At 40.7% G+C, this 18,794-nt stretch overlaps 1 protein-coding gene across 2 annotated transcripts; it reads right to left on the minus strand.

The window, feature by feature from the left end:
- Positions 1-472: 472 nt before the first annotated feature.
- On the minus strand, positions 473-16,953 carry LOC136017745 (cytosolic phospholipase A2 epsilon-like). 2 transcript variants are annotated; one of them, XM_065686296.1, is made up of 20 exons: positions 16,649-16,953; positions 14,135-14,207; positions 12,851-12,987; positions 12,381-12,512; positions 10,950-10,990; positions 10,207-10,249; positions 9,380-9,449; positions 9,016-9,185; positions 8,788-8,868; positions 8,224-8,261; positions 7,431-7,566; positions 6,659-6,795; positions 6,029-6,251; positions 5,215-5,329; positions 4,736-4,873; positions 3,520-3,627; positions 2,657-2,848; positions 2,031-2,197; positions 1,476-1,662; positions 473-941 (listed from the first exon to the last, which is right to left on the minus strand). In XM_065686296.1, exons 1-20 carry the CDS (start codon positions 16,691-16,693, stop codon positions 733-735), a joined length of 2,442 nt encoding a protein of 813 aa, XP_065542368.1. In that variant the 5' UTR covers positions 16,694-16,953; the 3' UTR covers positions 473-732. The 2 variants fall into 2 exon arrangements, with proteins under 2 accessions (XP_065542368.1, XP_065542369.1); XM_065686297.1 differs by having other exon boundaries at positions 828-936.
- Between the last annotated feature and the right edge of the window lie 1,841 nt (positions 16,954-18,794).

Below are 18,794 nucleotides of genomic sequence, written 5' to 3' on the forward strand. Positions count from 1 at the left end.
TTTGCTCTTGTTTTGGGGGTGGGTTTTAAAACCAGCAGCGTTTCTTTGTTTAGCTTGTATTTCTAGTTACTATGTTACTACCACTCACACCAGGAGCGGGAAGAGGGATGGATAGCCAAGAAGCAGTGAGGAAGTGCACAGAGGAGCTTGGCAGTCAAGCAGTGGAGAACTTCATCAACACTTTTGCTTTCTCGGTTGATCTGGTACCCATGGCCTGTCTTTTCTACCTCTGTCCAAAGACTCCCTCTGTACCCACAGGATTCCATAGGACATGTGCCTTTCTTTCTCTAAACACTTGCCTATGATATGTCATGGTCACAGTCACAAATCTGTTCCACAGGCTGCTGCTTGCCTTATTACCACCTCACAAATGCAAAACACCAGCAGAGATAATAAAATATGCTTTTAATGTGGGCTGCCTTGAATGTGTTAGACAAACATTTCAAACACTTTCTCAAGGCAACTAGCACCCTTTTAGCACCTTCTTCTTCGTGGCTGCCCATCTTCTGCACCATACAATGACTTGGACTCCACTGTTGCAGCTGAATTGCGATGAATTGCTGCAGTGAAATTCTTTGGAGAAAAAGTTTCTTTTCAGTCTTTTCTTTGTTCATCTGAGATTGCCATTTAGTGAGTTTGAGCAGGATTCGTTTGAAGCCTGCTGGTTTCCTGTAAAGGAGCTTCAAGCCTCCCAGTAGGTTGAGACAAAATAACATCTTTCTTTGTCTGACATTATTTCTTTTTCTGCCTCTTCCGTGCCACTGCTGTGTGCAAGGCCTTCATAATGAGGTCTTTGTTATTCAGGACATTGTATTCACCCAGCTGAACCAGACGGTCATATACCTTCTCAGTGTATTGAACTGAATACGTTGAATAAGGGGAACAGGAGCTATAGAGGTCAACTTTGCCATCATCCATCTCTGACTCTGAGCGCTTCTGACCTAGGAGGAAGGGGTAACGCATCACTGCTTAGCAATGCGAGCTACTCTGGTCATAAGCAAGCAAATTCTTAACAGGGCAGGGAAAAGAGATGTGTCTTCACAGAGAGAGTTAATAGTCTAAATTACTCTCGTGGCTTTAAATTTTTTGTTAAACAAATAATTCTGTTTTCAAACTGACAGCGCAGTCCCTGATTTAGGTGGATATCAGATGCTTTACATGAGGAGGGGAAACAAATGGTGATTAGTCCTCTTACACTGGTCTGCACTGCAATTTTGAGCTCTACCTGTGGCTCATGAAGATACATCAAAGTTACCTGCAAACTATATATCTGAGGGATCAAAAAAGCACAGCCGCAGCATCAAATCTGACATGGGGAAAAAAATGTAACTTTAAGCGGCAGTGAGGTTTGAGGTACTGAAATGAGCCAACGTGAACTTCAGGGGTTTGAGTATTAAATACACTCCTTTAATAAGGAGCATCGTGTTAAGGCTGCCCATGATGTAAACCTCTTTTTCACATATTTTATTACTTACCTGGTGCTTTGTATTTTTTGAAGGTATCATTAATTAGTGGGAAAAACAGCAGTACTGGAGCTCCTGGTGTCTCAGCTCCATCAAAGAGGTAACACTCCTTCAGGTTTTTATTGTCTTCTTCATTCAAGTCCACCTTGGGAAAAGGGATTCCCTGCTCTGAGCAGTACTTGCAGGTCTGGTCCAGAGCCTGATTCAATGAACAGAACAGTACTAATACTTAAAGAGGATTTCAGGGATCAGGATTTCTTGGAGTCCAGTAGCAAGAGGGGCATTTTCCAAGCTTGCTGCTTGAAAACTCTGAAACCCCTATAGGAAAGCACTGCATCATTGGAGAGAAATTTTTCTTTTGTATGAGTTAACACAAAACAATTGTATCATACAAGAAAAATAAATGAGAATATGCACTGCCTGTAAATGAAGTATCTGCAGAATTAAGCTACAAATGCTAGTGATCGATTTTTTTAGTAGGAACAGTATAGAAAATACCTAAGCGTTACAAACTTCCAGGTATTCAGCTGTTGAAGAAGAAATAGAGAGTGATTCAATTCGTCTCACCTGTGTCTGGGATCCTGCACTGTAATTTAAATGCAGGATGATGTCCACCTTTCTTTCTGGTTTTAAAAGAGGCATGATGCTTGTATTGATGAAAAATCCCGTATCTACCAGAGATAGGAATTCCTCTGATTGTGTCAGCTGGTTGGGAAATGTATCTAACACAGTACCTAAAAGTAAAGATTTTTCTTGTTATAAGTGCAATAGAGTAAAACTGGTTAGCCTCTTTTTCCCTTTTACACCATGACCACAGAGTCCTAACTGGTTACCATCTCTGGAAAAGGGAGATTCACCATATCCCTTGTCTTCTGCTCTCTTAACTCCAGCCACATGCAATTGTGTGTTGTAGTGGCAACATTCATGAAGGGAGTTTCTTGTGTCTCCCCACTGAGTGTGTCTTCAAGCAGAGAAAGGGAGAACCACCACCAGGAGCTGGTGCCCCTGTCTCAGGAGGTGTGTGCCACCAGCAGACCATTGGCATAGAGCTCAACACTACACTGCTACATCCCAGTGTGCCACAACTGATATATCTAATAGTGTTTCTGCCCAAACATTGCCTCTAACCTTAGAGAATGGGTTTAAGATCATATTTGGGGTTCCTCTCCCCAGGCACCCAGGTCTTCTGTTACCTTTCCATCTGCAGAAGTGTTTGTTCTCCAGGTAGTCATTATGCATCTGGAAGCCCTTTAGGAAGTTGTGGTCCTGGGCAATGCAGACACGGTCGGTGAGAGCACTGCGGAGAGTGCTGCCAAGGGGGCCGCAAGGGGTGAACAAGCGAGTCCTCAGCTCGTGTGGCTTCGGAGGTAGGAGGGGTTCCTCCTCTGCACAGGGAAAATGTGTTAAATCCTACCTGCCTAGAGCAAGGTCATCCCCCAGGGTGGCAGGGTGAGTAGTAAAAATCAGTGGATTTTTTTATCTAAAAGGCCTAGGTTGAAAAAACTCAATAAGCACAAGTGACAAAAGTAAAAAGAAAATACAGTGCTACTCTTACTAGCCAAATACCATTCCTTATGCAGTCCGGACTTGGATAAAAAACAAGACACAATATCAGGCAGCAATAAAAATCTACTCTGGACATATGCAAACTTGTGAAACAGAGTGAATGGAGGCTTTGGAAAAGGAGAACTGTTGTACTTACTTGTATTAGAGTATCTCCTACTTACGGTAGTCAAAATCTTTCTGCTTTATTAATAATTACAGATAAATCTTATTATTCTTGAACATATTACTCATCTGCCAGCATCAGTGTTGCACCCCCCCATGAGCACACAATTCACAGGACTGGAGATTTTTAAACTATCCAGTTATGCTTTGCAGTATGAGATTTTGAATCCAATTCCTTCCAGAAAGGCAACATGGCATTTGAAGAAGCATTCCGAAAAATGCCAGATCTACTGTGCACATCTCATCTAGCAGATGGGTATAATAGTTTATCTAACATTAACTCTACCTTGCAACAAATACACAGTAAGGAAGAAGTATGGTAATTTACCTATATTGTCAATTTTGTCCTGGGTCCATCTATGCCAGAAATCTTCTGATGAATGGGACAAATTCCAGATATATAATACATTAAATGAGAATAAACTACTCCACACACCTGTAAAACAACAAAAAAAAGAGGTTTCTAACTTGTTCACTCCTAACATTCACACATCATAAATCAAAAACCTGTTATTGTGAGAAGAAATTTGTGAGGCTTATGCTTTTCCTTAGTTTATTTTAAATGGATGATGTGTCATTCTTATTTGGCTGCTGGTTCTTAGGGCTTGTATAAAAATAAAGGATGAAAGTTTGCAATCTGAGAGATTTGATGTAAAATTGTGTTGAAAGGACCTAACTTCAAAGTGATCTCACAGCCTCTGCATTTGTAGGCTTCCCTTTTTGAGAACAAGCCTGTTAACACACAGAGATCAGTTTTGACCATGCATTTTTGACCTTGAGAAACAGTTTCTTTGGTTATCCCTTAGGGCACAACTTCTCACAGTTTTCTGGCTCAGGAAGTGCAAATATATGTACATCCAACATACGTTTAGGCTAAAATAGAGCAGTGTCTCCCTCTCTCTAAGTGCAGTGGCCAGTTGAACAAATGGAAGTTTGCATCTCGAATCAGTCACAAGTTGACAACTTGTGCTTTTGTTTGGAAAACATGTATCCATGCTCCACTTCAGCCAATAATAAAGATGTTTCTAGATATGGCTACACCATTTTCCCCCCAGGTTTGCTCAGGCAATGTGGAAACTGGAGGCAGCGATGTGTGACTCTCTGGGCAGAGGGACCTGATGTGTTCAAACGTACCCTGATGCAGGGAAGAATCAGCAAGAAGGCTCATGTAAACTGTCTATAGGAAGCACACAAACTACTGATTACCCGTGAGACAGGCAAGAGGATATGGAGTTCAAGCTTTTGGAGTAGCATGAGCAGAGCCATGGATTCCCAGGGACCTGGATTTTATTGTTGCACTGGAAGTGATACTATATTCAAAATTAGCTTTTAAAAGGAAAATAACTATTTGTTTGTCACTTTGAATTTTATTTTTTTACAGTAAACTGAATCCATTATAGTAGTTAGTAATTCATCAATGAAATGTTTATCCTCTCTGGTGAAACTGCCCTATCAGTCGTGCATGAGTGCTTTATTAGTTCTTAGTTTATATAGCTCACAAATAAATAGGCAAATAAATCATTCAGATGATTTTAAGATCTTACCTTCTAAGAAGCAGATCCGGGATTCAGGGATCTTCTTCATCAACCGACCCATGAAGAACTCACTGCCAAAATCCTCAGTGCGAACAAAAGCTCCATATTTTTGCAATCCCACCTCATAAGGGGTGAACTCCACCCATTCTGTGACAAGGAATGCAAAGAAGAGAACAATGCTTTACTACCCTTGTAGATAAAAATGCTGGTTTTATCATGGGAAGGAAAGGAGTTAAAAGTTCAAGTAATTTCTGCAGTGAAGTCGAAGTACAGATGAAAACTTATGAACATGAAAAGGTTTTGGAATATATTTCAGTCTGTTGCATAGGCAAACTTTTACTTGACAGCAAGGACATTGTATGAATACAGATCAGCTGAAGATCTCATCTTTAAATGAGAGGGCTTTTTTTAGACCATCTAAAAAGACTGTCCAGGAATTTACCACCTTAAATATAAAGACAAATGACTCTCAAAAGTCTGGTAGTTACCTTTGAAATCCAGAGTGCTATAGTTGCTCTTGACATTGACTGCAGTATAGATAGGCAATGGGTTCTGACCACGATCAATGGCCCGTTGCTGATCGGAGAGCCTATGGTTGTCTTTCTGTGATTCCAGAAATATGGTTACACTGAGATGAAAACTAGCACAACAATGTTTTTTCTGTGTCTAAACTTGAAAGGCAGAAAAATTTCTGCCTCTAAAATACAGTGTGTGCTGAGATTAAATTATGAAATTTTCTATATTTTTCAAAATTCTTGTAAGTATTCTGTTATTGAAATATCTGCAGACATTTAATCTGATGCCAGATTATTTGATGACTCATTAGGATGAAAATATGAGGAAATGATGAGGAGCAGAAAGCAATACTTTTGTACTAAACCAGTTTAATGCATTATGCTACAAACTTATGTAAGGCCTCTCACCTATTTCAAAAGTCTGAGAGTCCGTTTGTTAATACCTCTCATGGGCATTAAGATAATGTCTGTAATTTTGCTATTTTGAAATAAATAAGATAAAAAACAATTAAAATATAATTTTTTTTTTTTCAAAATGATAATCTTGGAGTTTTCTTAGAAAAACATATCCAAAACTCACAAGCGGGGATATTGATTTCCACCATGGCTGGAGATCTAAATGACGGCCACCAAATGTTTTGGAAATGGCTGTGCATTTGCACATGCACAATCACATGGTTTTGTAACAAACTATTTCTGTCAGAACTAAAAGGAAAATATCTTCTCCAGAAATTAATTTTCAGAAAATCGTAAGCCACCGTAAATGCTGCCTTATGACATACTGTACCCCATCATGCAAAAAAGATTCCAGGACAAGGCTCCAGAGATCTATAAATGATGTTTTGCGGCCCTCTTTTTTCCTTTGAGACAGCTGCTTTTTGTAATACTTCAAGTACTCCAAGGAAAGGGAATTTATTTTGCATTTTGTCATATGTTTTCGAGCCTCACTGATTTGCTTGTCAAGATCCTTTTGTGACCAGTCAGCATCTCTGTACAAGTTTGACATGGTCCTAGAAGAGGAAATATGAAGAGGGAAAAAAACCACACCAAGTTTCGAAGTAGGCAATGGCTGTATTTTAGCTTTCTAATTTAAGTTTTTTATTTGAAATTAAATAAAGATTTCCTGTCTTCGGTTCCCTAAGAAACTATCGTGTTCCCTTTAAAGTCAAGATAGCTGTCAAAATGGCTTGAGCCATTTTTCGTAAGCCAATCTCAGAAAAACACATGTTTTCATGTTGTTGCAAATTACGTCACTTTCCCACATGAAAAGAATGTAATCTGTCAATTTTGGAAGAAGATAAAAAAACAGGTTAGCTGATGGTATTATAGGTAGACTACTGCATGTCAGTCCCAGACTATTTCAGTGCATTGGTTTTACCAGGAAGATGCCATCCAACAGCTGCCCAGACCTACTTACCACGTAGTACCAGACAAGCCAGTCAGGTACGTGGCACAGTCCAAGACATCGAGTTTCTTGAGCCCCCGCAGACTGCCATACAGTGCAGTCAAAGATCTCATTCCTCCTCCCGTAGTCATGATGGCCACCACCGGGGTCTGTGCAACACACGAGCAGAAAGGGCTGGCGTCGCACAGTGAACTGCAGCTGACTGGGGCTCTCAGCAGAGCTACACAAAGCCTGACACCACCATACATGCCCAGACACAGACCTTTTCTCAAATGATTTTTCTCAAATGAAAAATAAGCTACAACTTATTTTATAAAGGAGAATAAAGATAAAAGTAATAACAATTTCTATTTAGATAACTTGTCTCCAAAGTGTTCAATACGGATATTGGGTAAAGCCCAAATGAAAATGCATTAGTGCAAACCAGAAGAGTGGTAAAAAAAGTTGTAAAGGCAAGAATTAAAAAGAAATCTCACAAGTCAAAGACAGAAGGAAAGATTACACAAAAAGGATAACAATCATAGGGTAAAGACTGGAAGAAGCTATTTCTCTATAAGGAATATCTACCCGAGATTGCAATGAAGGTGTATCAGGAGTTCAGATACCAACTGCAAAAGACACAAATAGCAGGGTGAAATGAGAGGTACGGGGCAGTATTGAGAGTGTACATAATTAAAAGATGAGGAAAGACCTGGAAAACAATATTAACTGGGAAGAAAAATCCTGCTATTATGCCCCCACTGCTAAGGATCTGTTACACTTTTTAAATGTTTGCCCTACAGACCTCATGGTCCAGCAAATCATGCTCCAGCTGCAGGACTTTCTTCAAAGCAGGAGCAACATAACGCTGCCTTTTGCGTAGAAAGTCTTGTTCCTGCATGCAGAGGTCAAACCCCAAACGCACATCAAGGTGGTCAGGGCTGGAGCAGAGATCAGGAAATAAGAATATCCTGGGTTATTATTGGTAGACAACCTCAGAGTTTCCAATAGAAGAAAATAAATCAGACACACAAAGTATTACATTTACAGAAGGAGCCTTTCCAACACTCCCACGCAGGTATAACATGCTGCATGAAAGAATGCTAGAAAAAGGGACTGCTAAATGTCTAAGCAGCTATCAAAAGAAAACCTAAGGAAGGACATTCCTGCAGATAATTTCTGAGATGTCTGTTGTCTGGATTCTGTCATATTTTAGCCTGCACTGAGAGCTGTAGGAAAAACCTCTTACATTTTTCTTGAATTAGACAGCAAAGTTTATCTACTTCTGATGAACAGTGCCAGGCAACCAGTTGCACTCTTGCACAGTGTTAAAGAAAAGGTTAAAGACTGTGCTGAGCATAACTGGCTTGTAATATTATTTCTTCTATTTTATGCATCTTCTTCATTACTCGTATCTCAGTATGGATTATATACACTTGTTGTGAATTTTGTACCTATAGTTAGCTTTCAGCACATGTGAATCCACACACTTAGTCACACAACCTACTGTTCTATTGTGTCTCCTCCCAGTAAAAAGCCAGGGGTAAATCAGTTCAGTTAAGGACAAGTTAGTCTCCCAGACTGGCCAAGTCTCTTACCAGTCTTCTGCCTTTGCATATAAATCAAATCCTTTATCCTGAAAAGCAAGAATGAAAACAGTATAAGCATGAGTATTCCTCCTTTGTAGCCCCAGGAGGAATTTAACTTGTGCTGTTCCAGCATTGCAATTACATATTGGGAGCTCTGAATAATCCAAGAGCACATGTGAACAGTTGAAGTGGTTTATTGGTTTATTGTCAGGGAAGTTGTTCGGTAATTCCCAGTGTTTTCTGGTGAATGTAATGCCTTCGGACAACTGCTGTGTACAGAGGAAAGTAATGATAATGTACACCTTACCCATCTCTACCAACATTAGCCAGCCAGGCTGCAGCCACACTACTATTATACACAGCAGCATTTGCTCCTCCCTTTCTGCCTTATGCCCCATAACATCCGTGATCTATTTATCCTATACAGGGTTTTTTTTAACCCTGGATCTAAAAGTGCTTTGTAAAGGGCAGTCAGCATCAGCAAGAGATTGGTGCTGCATCAATTAGTTCAGGCACCCCACGGGTGTGTGAGAAGGGGAAAAGCAACCACTCCACAAAAGAGCAGGCACTCACCTCTGCTAAGAGCATGTTATTTCCGCTTGGAATGGAATGAAGTTCCACATTTGGAGAACCTGTATCATGTGCACAAGAGCACTGAAAAAATACAAATATATCCAAGGTCATATTGTAAGGAATGCTACTCCCTTTACACAATGCAAATTACTGTTACTATTTATGGTGCATGTTACTTTACATTACATGACATGACTGTGTTTATTATAAAGTCCTCTTATAACATACAATGGTGGGAGGTTGTTTCTTCCCTGGTAGTGTAACATCCAGTGTTGGCTGCTTGTATCTGGCATAGTGGAATTTGGCAGGAGAGGAGCGGCTGAAGAGCAGGTCAGATCCCAGTGTAATGCCTTGGGCGCCCTCATAAGAACCTTGCACTTTAAAGGAGAATTCTTTCTCTAAGGAAGAGACACAAAGAAATATGCAGAAAGACGTTTTCTCATCAGAATTGGAAACAAAGATTCTTACAGATCATAGGCTGTTCTCATGTTTCAGATTTGTTGTTGATTTGTTTTTTGGATTCTTACATTAAAACAATTGCGTTCATTATATGAGCACATCATGATTTAAAAATATCTGATGGATAGCTCACTTGATACGGATTTCTTCCCCTTTTTCTTCTTCTCAATCACCTGAACTTCCAAGCAGCAGATTTTGCGAGACTGTAAGAGATATGAACAATAAAATACCTCATGGGAGGGAATTTTCCATCTAAGATTGTTTCCTAGTCTAAGCTCATAATGATGATGATACAAATGACATAGAGTCAGTGCATTTTGTCTGGAGGAAGACATTTTCTCTCAACCACAAGCTCAATATCAGATGCTGGATGGAACAGGAGGAGTCTCTGAGATACTGGATGCAGTCAGGGCAAGGTTGGGGGTGCAGCATGGACGAAGATGGGAGAAAGTAAAGGCAAAGTGAAAAACAGCCCTCCTGGGATCCCAACAGAGATACAGAAGACTGATTTAAACAAAAATAATGAGGAAACAAAGCTAATAACATGAATAAACGATGTGGTCAGAAAGTCCATGTGTAAAAAGCGCAGTTAGGCATGCAGGATATGACATGTGCCTGGGATGGAATAAACCCTGTCATTTGGGTAATATGGGAACTCAGGGGGAGTTCTGTTCAAGGGAGAGTTCATTGCTGCACCAATGTCTCAGACCTAAACCACTTCCATGTGTTGCCTTCGCAATATGGGAGGAATGCTAGCATGGGTGATCGCCCCACTGTTCCACCTTCAACCTCTCCACAAGTGCCATCCATGAGGATGTGTCGTGAGGCAGATGAACTGGAAAATCACAATGTTTCGGCACTGGCTTTGCTCAGTCAGAGGGTATGTTGGCCTCATGACTGTGAGTCAAATGATGCAAGTGTGGCAACAGGACAAGAAAGATGACAAAATATAACACTCACCACTAGTACTCCATTAGTAATGATTGTTTCAGGAGGGCCTGAACTAGGAAACAGAAAGAAAAACACGTTTTTAATAACTCAGTATAATGACAGTATAATTCATGAGTCACACCCTTCTGATTTTCCTTTTGCTTATTTTTAGCTGCATATTGGATTTGAAAGAAAAGTCCCAGGAGCCTCGCAGTACAATTTTCTTCACCCTACTGTCAAGGCACAATAGTCATCCTTCTGGCTCATCCAGTCCTGGAGCTCAGGAAGAAAAAAGGTACTGCAGGACCAAACCATGTAGTGACTTTACACTGAGGCTGCAGATATTTTCACAGATTCTAGGTTTTTTACGAATTTCAGTTTATTGGAGGATAGGACAGAAAAGGCTCTAGACCAGAAATCCAGTGTATTATTCCATGTTGTGCTTTGAACAGAGATGAAGCCTCTTGTTGATCTCAAAGACAAACACATAACAAAACAGCAGTCCCAGTATTCTGGTCCTAAATAATATTCATCACACTAGGCGAAGAAAAGGGTTTAGGGTGTTCTCCCTGTCTGTCTGAAGTACATGGAAGATTATCCTGGCGTACACCAAGTCATCACGCAGCTCATAGCACACATTCCTCAGGAAACTGTATTCATCGTCAGCATCATCAAAGAATGATGCACTCTGGACAATTAGGCTAGATTATTTCATGCATTTGAATTGCTGTTTCTTTTTGCTGCAGATTATGTTTCATTTAATGTTTACTCACATATTATCCAATGCAAATCCCACTTCTAGCTCCTGTTGTCTCTGGAAAGTAAAAGAAGGCACTGGTCTACTGGCAGTTCTCATAATGCAAGTTCTTACTCTCACAATATAGTTACACATGCATCATGGCAGAGATTTAAAATAGAGGCATCTTCCACCTCACATTTGTGTGTCTTGAGCCACACAATTCTTTATTGATTGGAAGTGTCTGGATGGCTGTGATAGCATTTTTAACAAAGAAAGTAGTTGGCTGCCTGCTTCTGCTGCGACAAAAGGGACAGACCCAGGCAGAGATGCTGTCTGCCAGCAGAGAGAAAGGGTCTGATGGGGGGCGCAACTGAAGCCTTCTAGTGTAAGGAAGGGAAATATTGACATGCAAAGCAGCTGTGGGAAACGACAACCACTTTACTCAGCAATGTGTTGAGAGCATTGGCGCAGAGGTAAATCTGACATTAAGGCCTGGTCTGTGGGATGGTGAAGAAACGTATAATTCCTAGGAGGAAGAAAGAGCAGGAGAGAGGAAAACAAAGGTGGGGACAGAAGGGATGATGAACACAGAAGCGAGACCATCCTGTAGGTTACTTAGCTGCTGAAATTACCTATTGCATTAAAGAAATGAAAAAGCTCTAACTACTGTAGCTGTCCAAATGCAATAATGAGAGGCTTGGATATAGCACCTGTAACCACCCAGGCAGTAATGAGCTGGGTTACAGTTAGCCAAAAGTTTCTATTTTACCAAGGGCTAGTAGAATTCCACACATTGCTCCTCTGGTATTTTGGAGAAAAAGAAATGGTCAAATAAGGCATTTCAAGATAATGAACTGCAGAGTGGAGTTTGAGTGGGTAATTGATCAACTGAATGGTACATGACAAACGCACAAGAGACTGGGAGAGAACTGGAAAAGGAAAGGGACAGACGAAACACACCAGGCGGTGGGATGGGCGACTTTCAGAGCCTCCCTGGACATTCAAATTAAGAGTATTTCTTGTTGCTAAACTGACTTAGACACCTTATTTAAACACCCATGCCACAGTCCATAATTAGAAATTAGTCTGGTTTGACACCTTCTTCTGATCACAGAGTTATTACTTCCTAATTAAGAGGTTAAGTAACAAGTTATGACAAAAGCATAATGTACTAGCATGGACACACTCCTTGATCCTCGATGGGAGCAGGTTCAGCAAAGTGACAATTTTGCGAAGACACCTGAAGTTTGTGAGCCACTGTGGCCAGCACCAAACCCGTCAGCGTGCCTACAGATCCAGGTGTGAAGAGGCTTTCCCACATCAGAATGAAAAGAACTCCCTTTTATGTGCCTGGGCAGTCCACACACGAGAAGGAAAAAAGAAGAAATATTTTGCAAATAACATTTTAGACAGAAGAGCAAACATGCTCTTGCCAACCAATACCGTGCCTTATTTCAGACCTCACCTGTGAATCGCACTTGAAGTGCATGAAGACTTCCTCTCCCAGGGAAAGTTTGGCTATATCAAAGTACACCGTGAAGAGGTGGTCATCTTGAGTAATCACATCCTTATCATAGAGTGCCAGCTCCAGCACATTCTGGGAAGAAAAGGACTTTATCATGTCTCGTGTCTCATTCAAAGCAGGAGACCCTGGATACAGCTAGTTTAGTCAGGAGTAAGAGGACATAAAGAGGCAAAACCTATGAAAAAGAATGTGAGGAAATCACAGACATCTCAAAGGTAATATTCCACCTGTGGCTGAGAGATACCTGTCTTTCACAGCATGGAAAACCATCATAAAGATAAGTGTTATTCTCACATCTTTCTGCATCTTTCCTTGCCTCCTGACAAAATTGCTTATGTCCCCTTAGCAAAGAATAAAACCTGGCAGTTCCTCCGTAGGTCATGGTTAACAAGGAAGTCCCAGTTCAGTACCTTGACCTGACTCTGGATCCTGAAGTAGAAGGTTTCATTCCAGACTGGATCTTTACAGTTCGTGATGGTCTTAGTCTTAAATTTGTCAGTTGAAGCAGTTGGCAGCCACAAACTCACATAGCAATCAGTCTGGCTTACTGCATATTAAAAACACAAACACATCTAAAATAAGGATTTGTTCTAGAAGAAAGCATGAATTGAACAGCATGAAGCTTTTCTTCAAAAAGAGACACTATGATACATGATGATATATTTCTCCAACATAAACATTACAATTTAGGTAATAGGAATGGAGAAAAAAGAAGAGGGACATGATTCTTCTCTGAATAAATGTAATTAGAGGTATAATAAATGCATTAAAAACAAAGGATTTTCTTTTCCTTCTATGTCATCAAGTAATCAATATGTCCCAGGATAGAATAATTCAGGACAACCATAGCACCCTGTATCTGTAAGGATTAAGGAAATAGAGTGATAGCTTCTATTTTAGCCAGACAGAACTGTAAAAAAAAAAAGTCCAGAACAGAGGAAAAAAATGCTTCTTGTTTTCTGCATAAGTAAAGCTATAATTTTCTGTCTGGAATCGGTTGCCCAGGGAGGTTGTGAGTGCTCCACCACTGGCGGTGTTCAAGGCCAGGTTGGATGAAGCCTTGTGTGAGATGGTTTAGTGTGAGGTGTCCCTGTCCATGGCAGAGGGGTTGGAACTAGATGATCTTGAGGTCCTTTCCAACCCTAACTATTCTATGATTCTATGTTATATTCCAGTTGCAGGCCATCAGAAATGAACCTAAAAATGTAACAAAACCTAACAGGATTTTACTTGTGAAAGCTGGTCATAGGGAATTGGAGTATGTTAATTTGAATTACTTAGCCTTGAGCTTGAATGCCAGCTACTTTTGAGATAAGGCTGCTCCCTTTTCAGTATTTGCTCCATTATCCCAACCAGTTTGAGTTCTTTTTTACATAAAAATATTCCAGAAGAAACCACAGGAGATCTTTCCACATTTCTTGCTTTCAACAGACTGCAGAGCTTTCCCTGCTCGCTTTAGGGGTGCAGAGAAATACGTGAAATAGGTACATAAGTGACCTTATAGAGTTACATCTGCACAGAATAGGGCTGATGCAAAGAAAAGCAACCCACTATGCTAATTGCTGGAAGCAGCATGCCAGTGAAAGGACTTTCTCCAGCATGGAAAATATCTAGAAAGCACTTTTTCTTGAACCAGGATAAGCTAGTACTCCATGAAGGTTAAGGGGACTGAACAGAGAACTACAGATACTTACAGATATCTGCCTGGAGGATATTTCTTGCTCTTATGACTCTTACAGTCAGTAAGTAACACAGAGATGCTTCTATCTGCAGGGAAAATAAACAAAACGAACAACATACAAAAGACAAGAGTAAATCCTGATTGCACACAGCATATTTAGAAGATAGAAGTGATCAAGAGAGAAATACCCAAATCATGAACAACTTAGTCTAATTTTGCTATGTGACTATGAAATAGCCAATACATTTATTTTCCTACTAATATCTAAATCAAGTACTAGACTGAAAGTCTTCTCTACTTTTATAGCATGAAAAGTGGATTTTTATTATTATGGACAATTTATTTGCTTTCTGGTGAAAATCTAGCTGCACAAAGTGGTAAGATTAAAACTCAGCCTGGGAGAAAATTTACTTGTTAAATTTCAAAGGCAGAAAATAAAAAGCCGCCTTAGGCTCTTTGCAAGTGATAAAATTATTGTTGTGGGAATCACCTCTCACCCAGTCATTGCACATGTTCAGTGTCTTGGGCTACAGGATATGGTTTTCTCATATTCCTGCCCTTTTAAAAGTACAGGAGTCCCCACAGTTAAATGTGACCTCTGATATCCATGCTGCTGTCAATGTCAGAGGAAGACATCACTGCTTTGCACTTCCACCATGCTAGTCACCATGCATGTATTTTTAGTTGACAGGGACATAACTGCCACTCTCGAGCTGAGCTCACCTATGGTTTTGTCTTGTGAGAACTTTTTCTGTAGTTTTGAACCATGTAAACTCTTCATGTCTGAAGTTTCTTTGCAGTGTTTTGCATAAGAAGTGTAAACACAGTGTTTTATGACTGATAAGAAACTTGTTTGTTCCCTTTGGCTTCTCTTTCCTAATTAGCTCGTTTCTCTGACATGAAGGCTTCATGCTTGGCTTCTTAGCCTCTCATATTGGAGCCCAAATATAAGCCTATATTCCTTGTCCTTTTACCATAAAATAAACAAATAAATACCATTAATCTCCAGTCATGGAAATGGGGAAAAGACACAATATGATGGAAAATAAATCAGCAGAAAAATGTTACTCCAAAAGTTCTGAAGTGCAAAAGGCATTTAGTGCAACTACAGGGCCATGGGCAGATAGGAAGTAACCTGCTCACTCTACCTATGCTGCAAAATGACTACAAACACAGCATTTCCAGTTCTGAAGTGGCATTAGCATGACACTGATTCATTAGTCCCACTGAGAAGCATGTGTGACACAGGTACTGTGGGAAAGGAGAGCGGGGCTTTTGCTCTACTTGGCCTGTCTGAGTAAAGCAATTTGGTATGTACTGAGTTAATAATGTGCTGTGCTTGCCATCTGTAAAAGAAAGGTACATCAGTGTTCATAGGCTCAATGGAATACATGTCTGTGTGATGTCTCTCATATTCTTTATTGAGTGTATTAATGCACACAGCAATGAATATATGTTTTGGAGTTTGGAGGCAGGTACAGATGGAAAGTGTTCAGTAATTACAGAGCCAGTAACTGCCAGTGGCTGGCTGTAGAGAAGACACTTTCCTGGAAGGAGTTAAGGCAGTTTCATGGATGAGGTCTCTTGGAGCTACCTTCGTGGATTGTGGTGATCACAGTGCCAGGGAAGAAGTACAGATTGAACAAAGTACTCAAGCATGTGGATGTGCCCTGTCATAACCAGGGAGCCTTGGCTTAGATATCACAGAGGTATAAATTACAACTGGCCAAAATCCTGTCAGTGGTGAGTTTTAGCCTAAAAAATTTGAGAGGTTTGGTTTGTTCTTCTGAACCTGCCACAGTCCCTGAAACGTAGAGTGTTGAGTTTTAGGGCCTATTTTCTCATCTTTGGGTTTTCCATTCAACTAATCAGCAGAAAGGGCTGGCTATTCCTTAAACTATAAGCACAACACCTGTTGTTCAGCAGCTTAAGTCAGCTAGAAACAGAACAAGGGAGAGTTCCTAATTAATAAATGGCCTCAAACTAGAGAGAGCAAGGTCAAAAAGCCTTTTTCAGCAGATGTGGTCTTCTCATTTCTTAGAGGAAATATTTCATACAATTTGTCTGAAATCTCCTGGAAAACAGTTAGGTTTTTGTAAAGGCCAGAAGAAAGATCAATCCAGGAAACCAGGTGTTGAAAATCCACTTCTAGATTGTCCCGCATACTTTGTGGGTTTAAGTGCCACAGTTTCACAGCTCTTACTACCTAGACAGGAAGTAAATTTAGCAAGACATATGTAGCAGAAAGCCTATTCAAACCCATCCTTTTGAAGAAAATAGTCTTGTTAAAACAGGGTTCATTTCCCATTTAACAAGGATAGAAAACAACACTAGGACTTTAACATGAAGCAAGACTGTGTAAGTGAAGTGATTAAAACGATAAGCGAGACAGTGTTTCACAGAGGGAGCTGTGGGTTACTGAGCTAATCAGACTGGCAGATTCTGAACCCTGTCTGTTTTCATCCAGGCTCCACCCAGCAGGAAAGTCTCTTCTACTGTTTTATTTTGAAATTCTCCTTTGTGGTACCTTTGTAACAGGAGTTTGCCGTTCCCCAGCAGGATTCATCCACATAGTTCCTTCTTCTAGCTGAGAGGTTTGAGTGATCACCTCCTGCAACACGAAGGGACAACGTTACCCCTGGAAAATCCATCTTGTTTCTTAAAAGCAATCTTCATCAGGAACCAAGAACTGCAGAACAGCAGTGAAGAGCCTATAGTCAGTGCTGGCTGCAGAGCCTGTACAAATGATTCCTGCTGTGCCCGATGCCACTGCTTGCTCCGTGCTTCCTCCGTGCTTGCCCCAGTAAGCCTGGGCAGAGGCGTAGCACCCAGGTAAGGTCCACCCTTTGCATGACACATGCGGAGGGAAGGCTCCTGGCCCTGGCTGTTAAAGGAACAGTCTCCCATACACACACCGTGTTGTTAATCTTTCACCTTGAAGCGCATTTCTATTTAATACTTACTCTAAGGCTCCATACATCACATATCTAAAATTAAGAAAACCTCTAATAAACAAAATGCTCCCTTAGTAAAGAAACTCTTACTGCTCAAGTAGTTTTCACTTCCTTCCTATGGTTTACCGTGATTTTTAAAATTTTGATAATGAGTTCCTGAAGCACTTTCTCCATCCTGTGCAGTTATTTGTAGTCAATGGTAAGTCAAAACTGTAGTCCCATCTTTGCACTATGTGCAGCATAAACAGCTGAGATATCAGCTGCTTTGCTCTGCACCCTTCTTACCTGAGACAAAATGCCATCTTGCTCCATTGTGGTCATTGTCATGTACGCGTCCAGTGTTATCTCTGACAATGCAATTTCACATCTCCCAGCTTCAACAGATGCCAATAGTTTAAGCGTCTCATATGCAGGTGAGCAACTATTTTATAAACTGACTCAGAGCCCCACCTCTGCCTGATTTCTTAAACCCAGTTATTCCCCTCCCATTTTCTTATGCTAGGAAGCTGAACTCTGTGGTCGAGTAAGTAGGAATACCTTTATGTACAGAGCAGGAGGAAGTATGCAGTTTGAGTCATTTGCCCAATGCTGGCCAATAGCAAGTTTATAACTAATGGTAAGAAAAGGATGCCCTTTTATCTGAGCACTGAACTTTCCACTTAACGAGACCTCAAAACCTACAGAAATACTCTGCAATAAAATGCGGCAACAGTATATTAATTGGGTGTAGATTATCGATGACAGTAAGCAGGTAGGATAAAACAACTAAATTAAAAATAAAAGGAGACAACACTATTGTTCTCAGATTAAACTGGCTCTTGCAAAAGCCAGTTTAAGGCTTTCCATACCGCATATCTGTACAATGCACATGTGCAGAGCAGACACACGCATGTGATGGTTTATATGTATTCAGCCTTGGTCCAGCAGGGCTGGGTCTCTCCTCAAGTAGTATTCTTTCCCCCTTCTTTCCTATAGCTTATTATTATTTTTGTTTAGAGAAGAGTCCTAAAGCAATGATTTTCCTTAGCTTAGCTCCACCCCCCAATAATACTTCCACACCACTTTCCAGCTCAGGCTCTGGCTGTAATCTAGCTGCATTTAAGAGCCCATGTCTGACCCAATGAACTCTGCCAGCCAGAGGCAAAACTCAGCACCAAACACACTCCATCCTCTGTACCATCCTCAGCATCCCTGTGAAGCTGCTGCAGAACACTTGTGCCTGCCCTGTGAGCACCAAGATGTCTCCTATACCACTGAAACCAGCACAGCTCCCAGCTCACAGGGATAGGGTTAAAAAGGATGGCCAAAGACTGTTGTATCTTTAGCAGGTCATAACAGAACAAAATCTCTGAGGGAATGGAAAACTTTGGCTTCCCTGCTTTCCTGGTAGGTTGTCTATGAGCAAAAAGTGACCCAATCCCTAAGCATTCTGGAATTTACTGGTTAAATGTTGCCCCCTTTGAGCATTCCCATGCGAAATAGCATCAAAAGTCATCACAGTCAACTTGGCAGAATAAGTTTTTGCCATAGGGTGTGTTACTTCACAACACCATGAGGAATTGTGTCTACATACATGGCATGGTTCCCCCATGTGCCAGCTGCAATTATGTAGCTTAATGAAATGCATTTTTCATTAGGTCACAGAGAACTCATGGCAACTTCGGCATCTTTCAGTCATAGTTAAAGGCAATGCTTTATTACGACATCTCCTTGGAGGGC

Source organism: Lathamus discolor, chromosome 6 (assembly GCF_037157495.1).
Source record: "Lathamus discolor isolate bLatDis1 chromosome 6, bLatDis1.hap1, whole genome shotgun sequence".
Taxonomy (NCBI): Eukaryota; Metazoa; Chordata; class Aves; order Psittaciformes; family Psittacidae; genus Lathamus; species Lathamus discolor.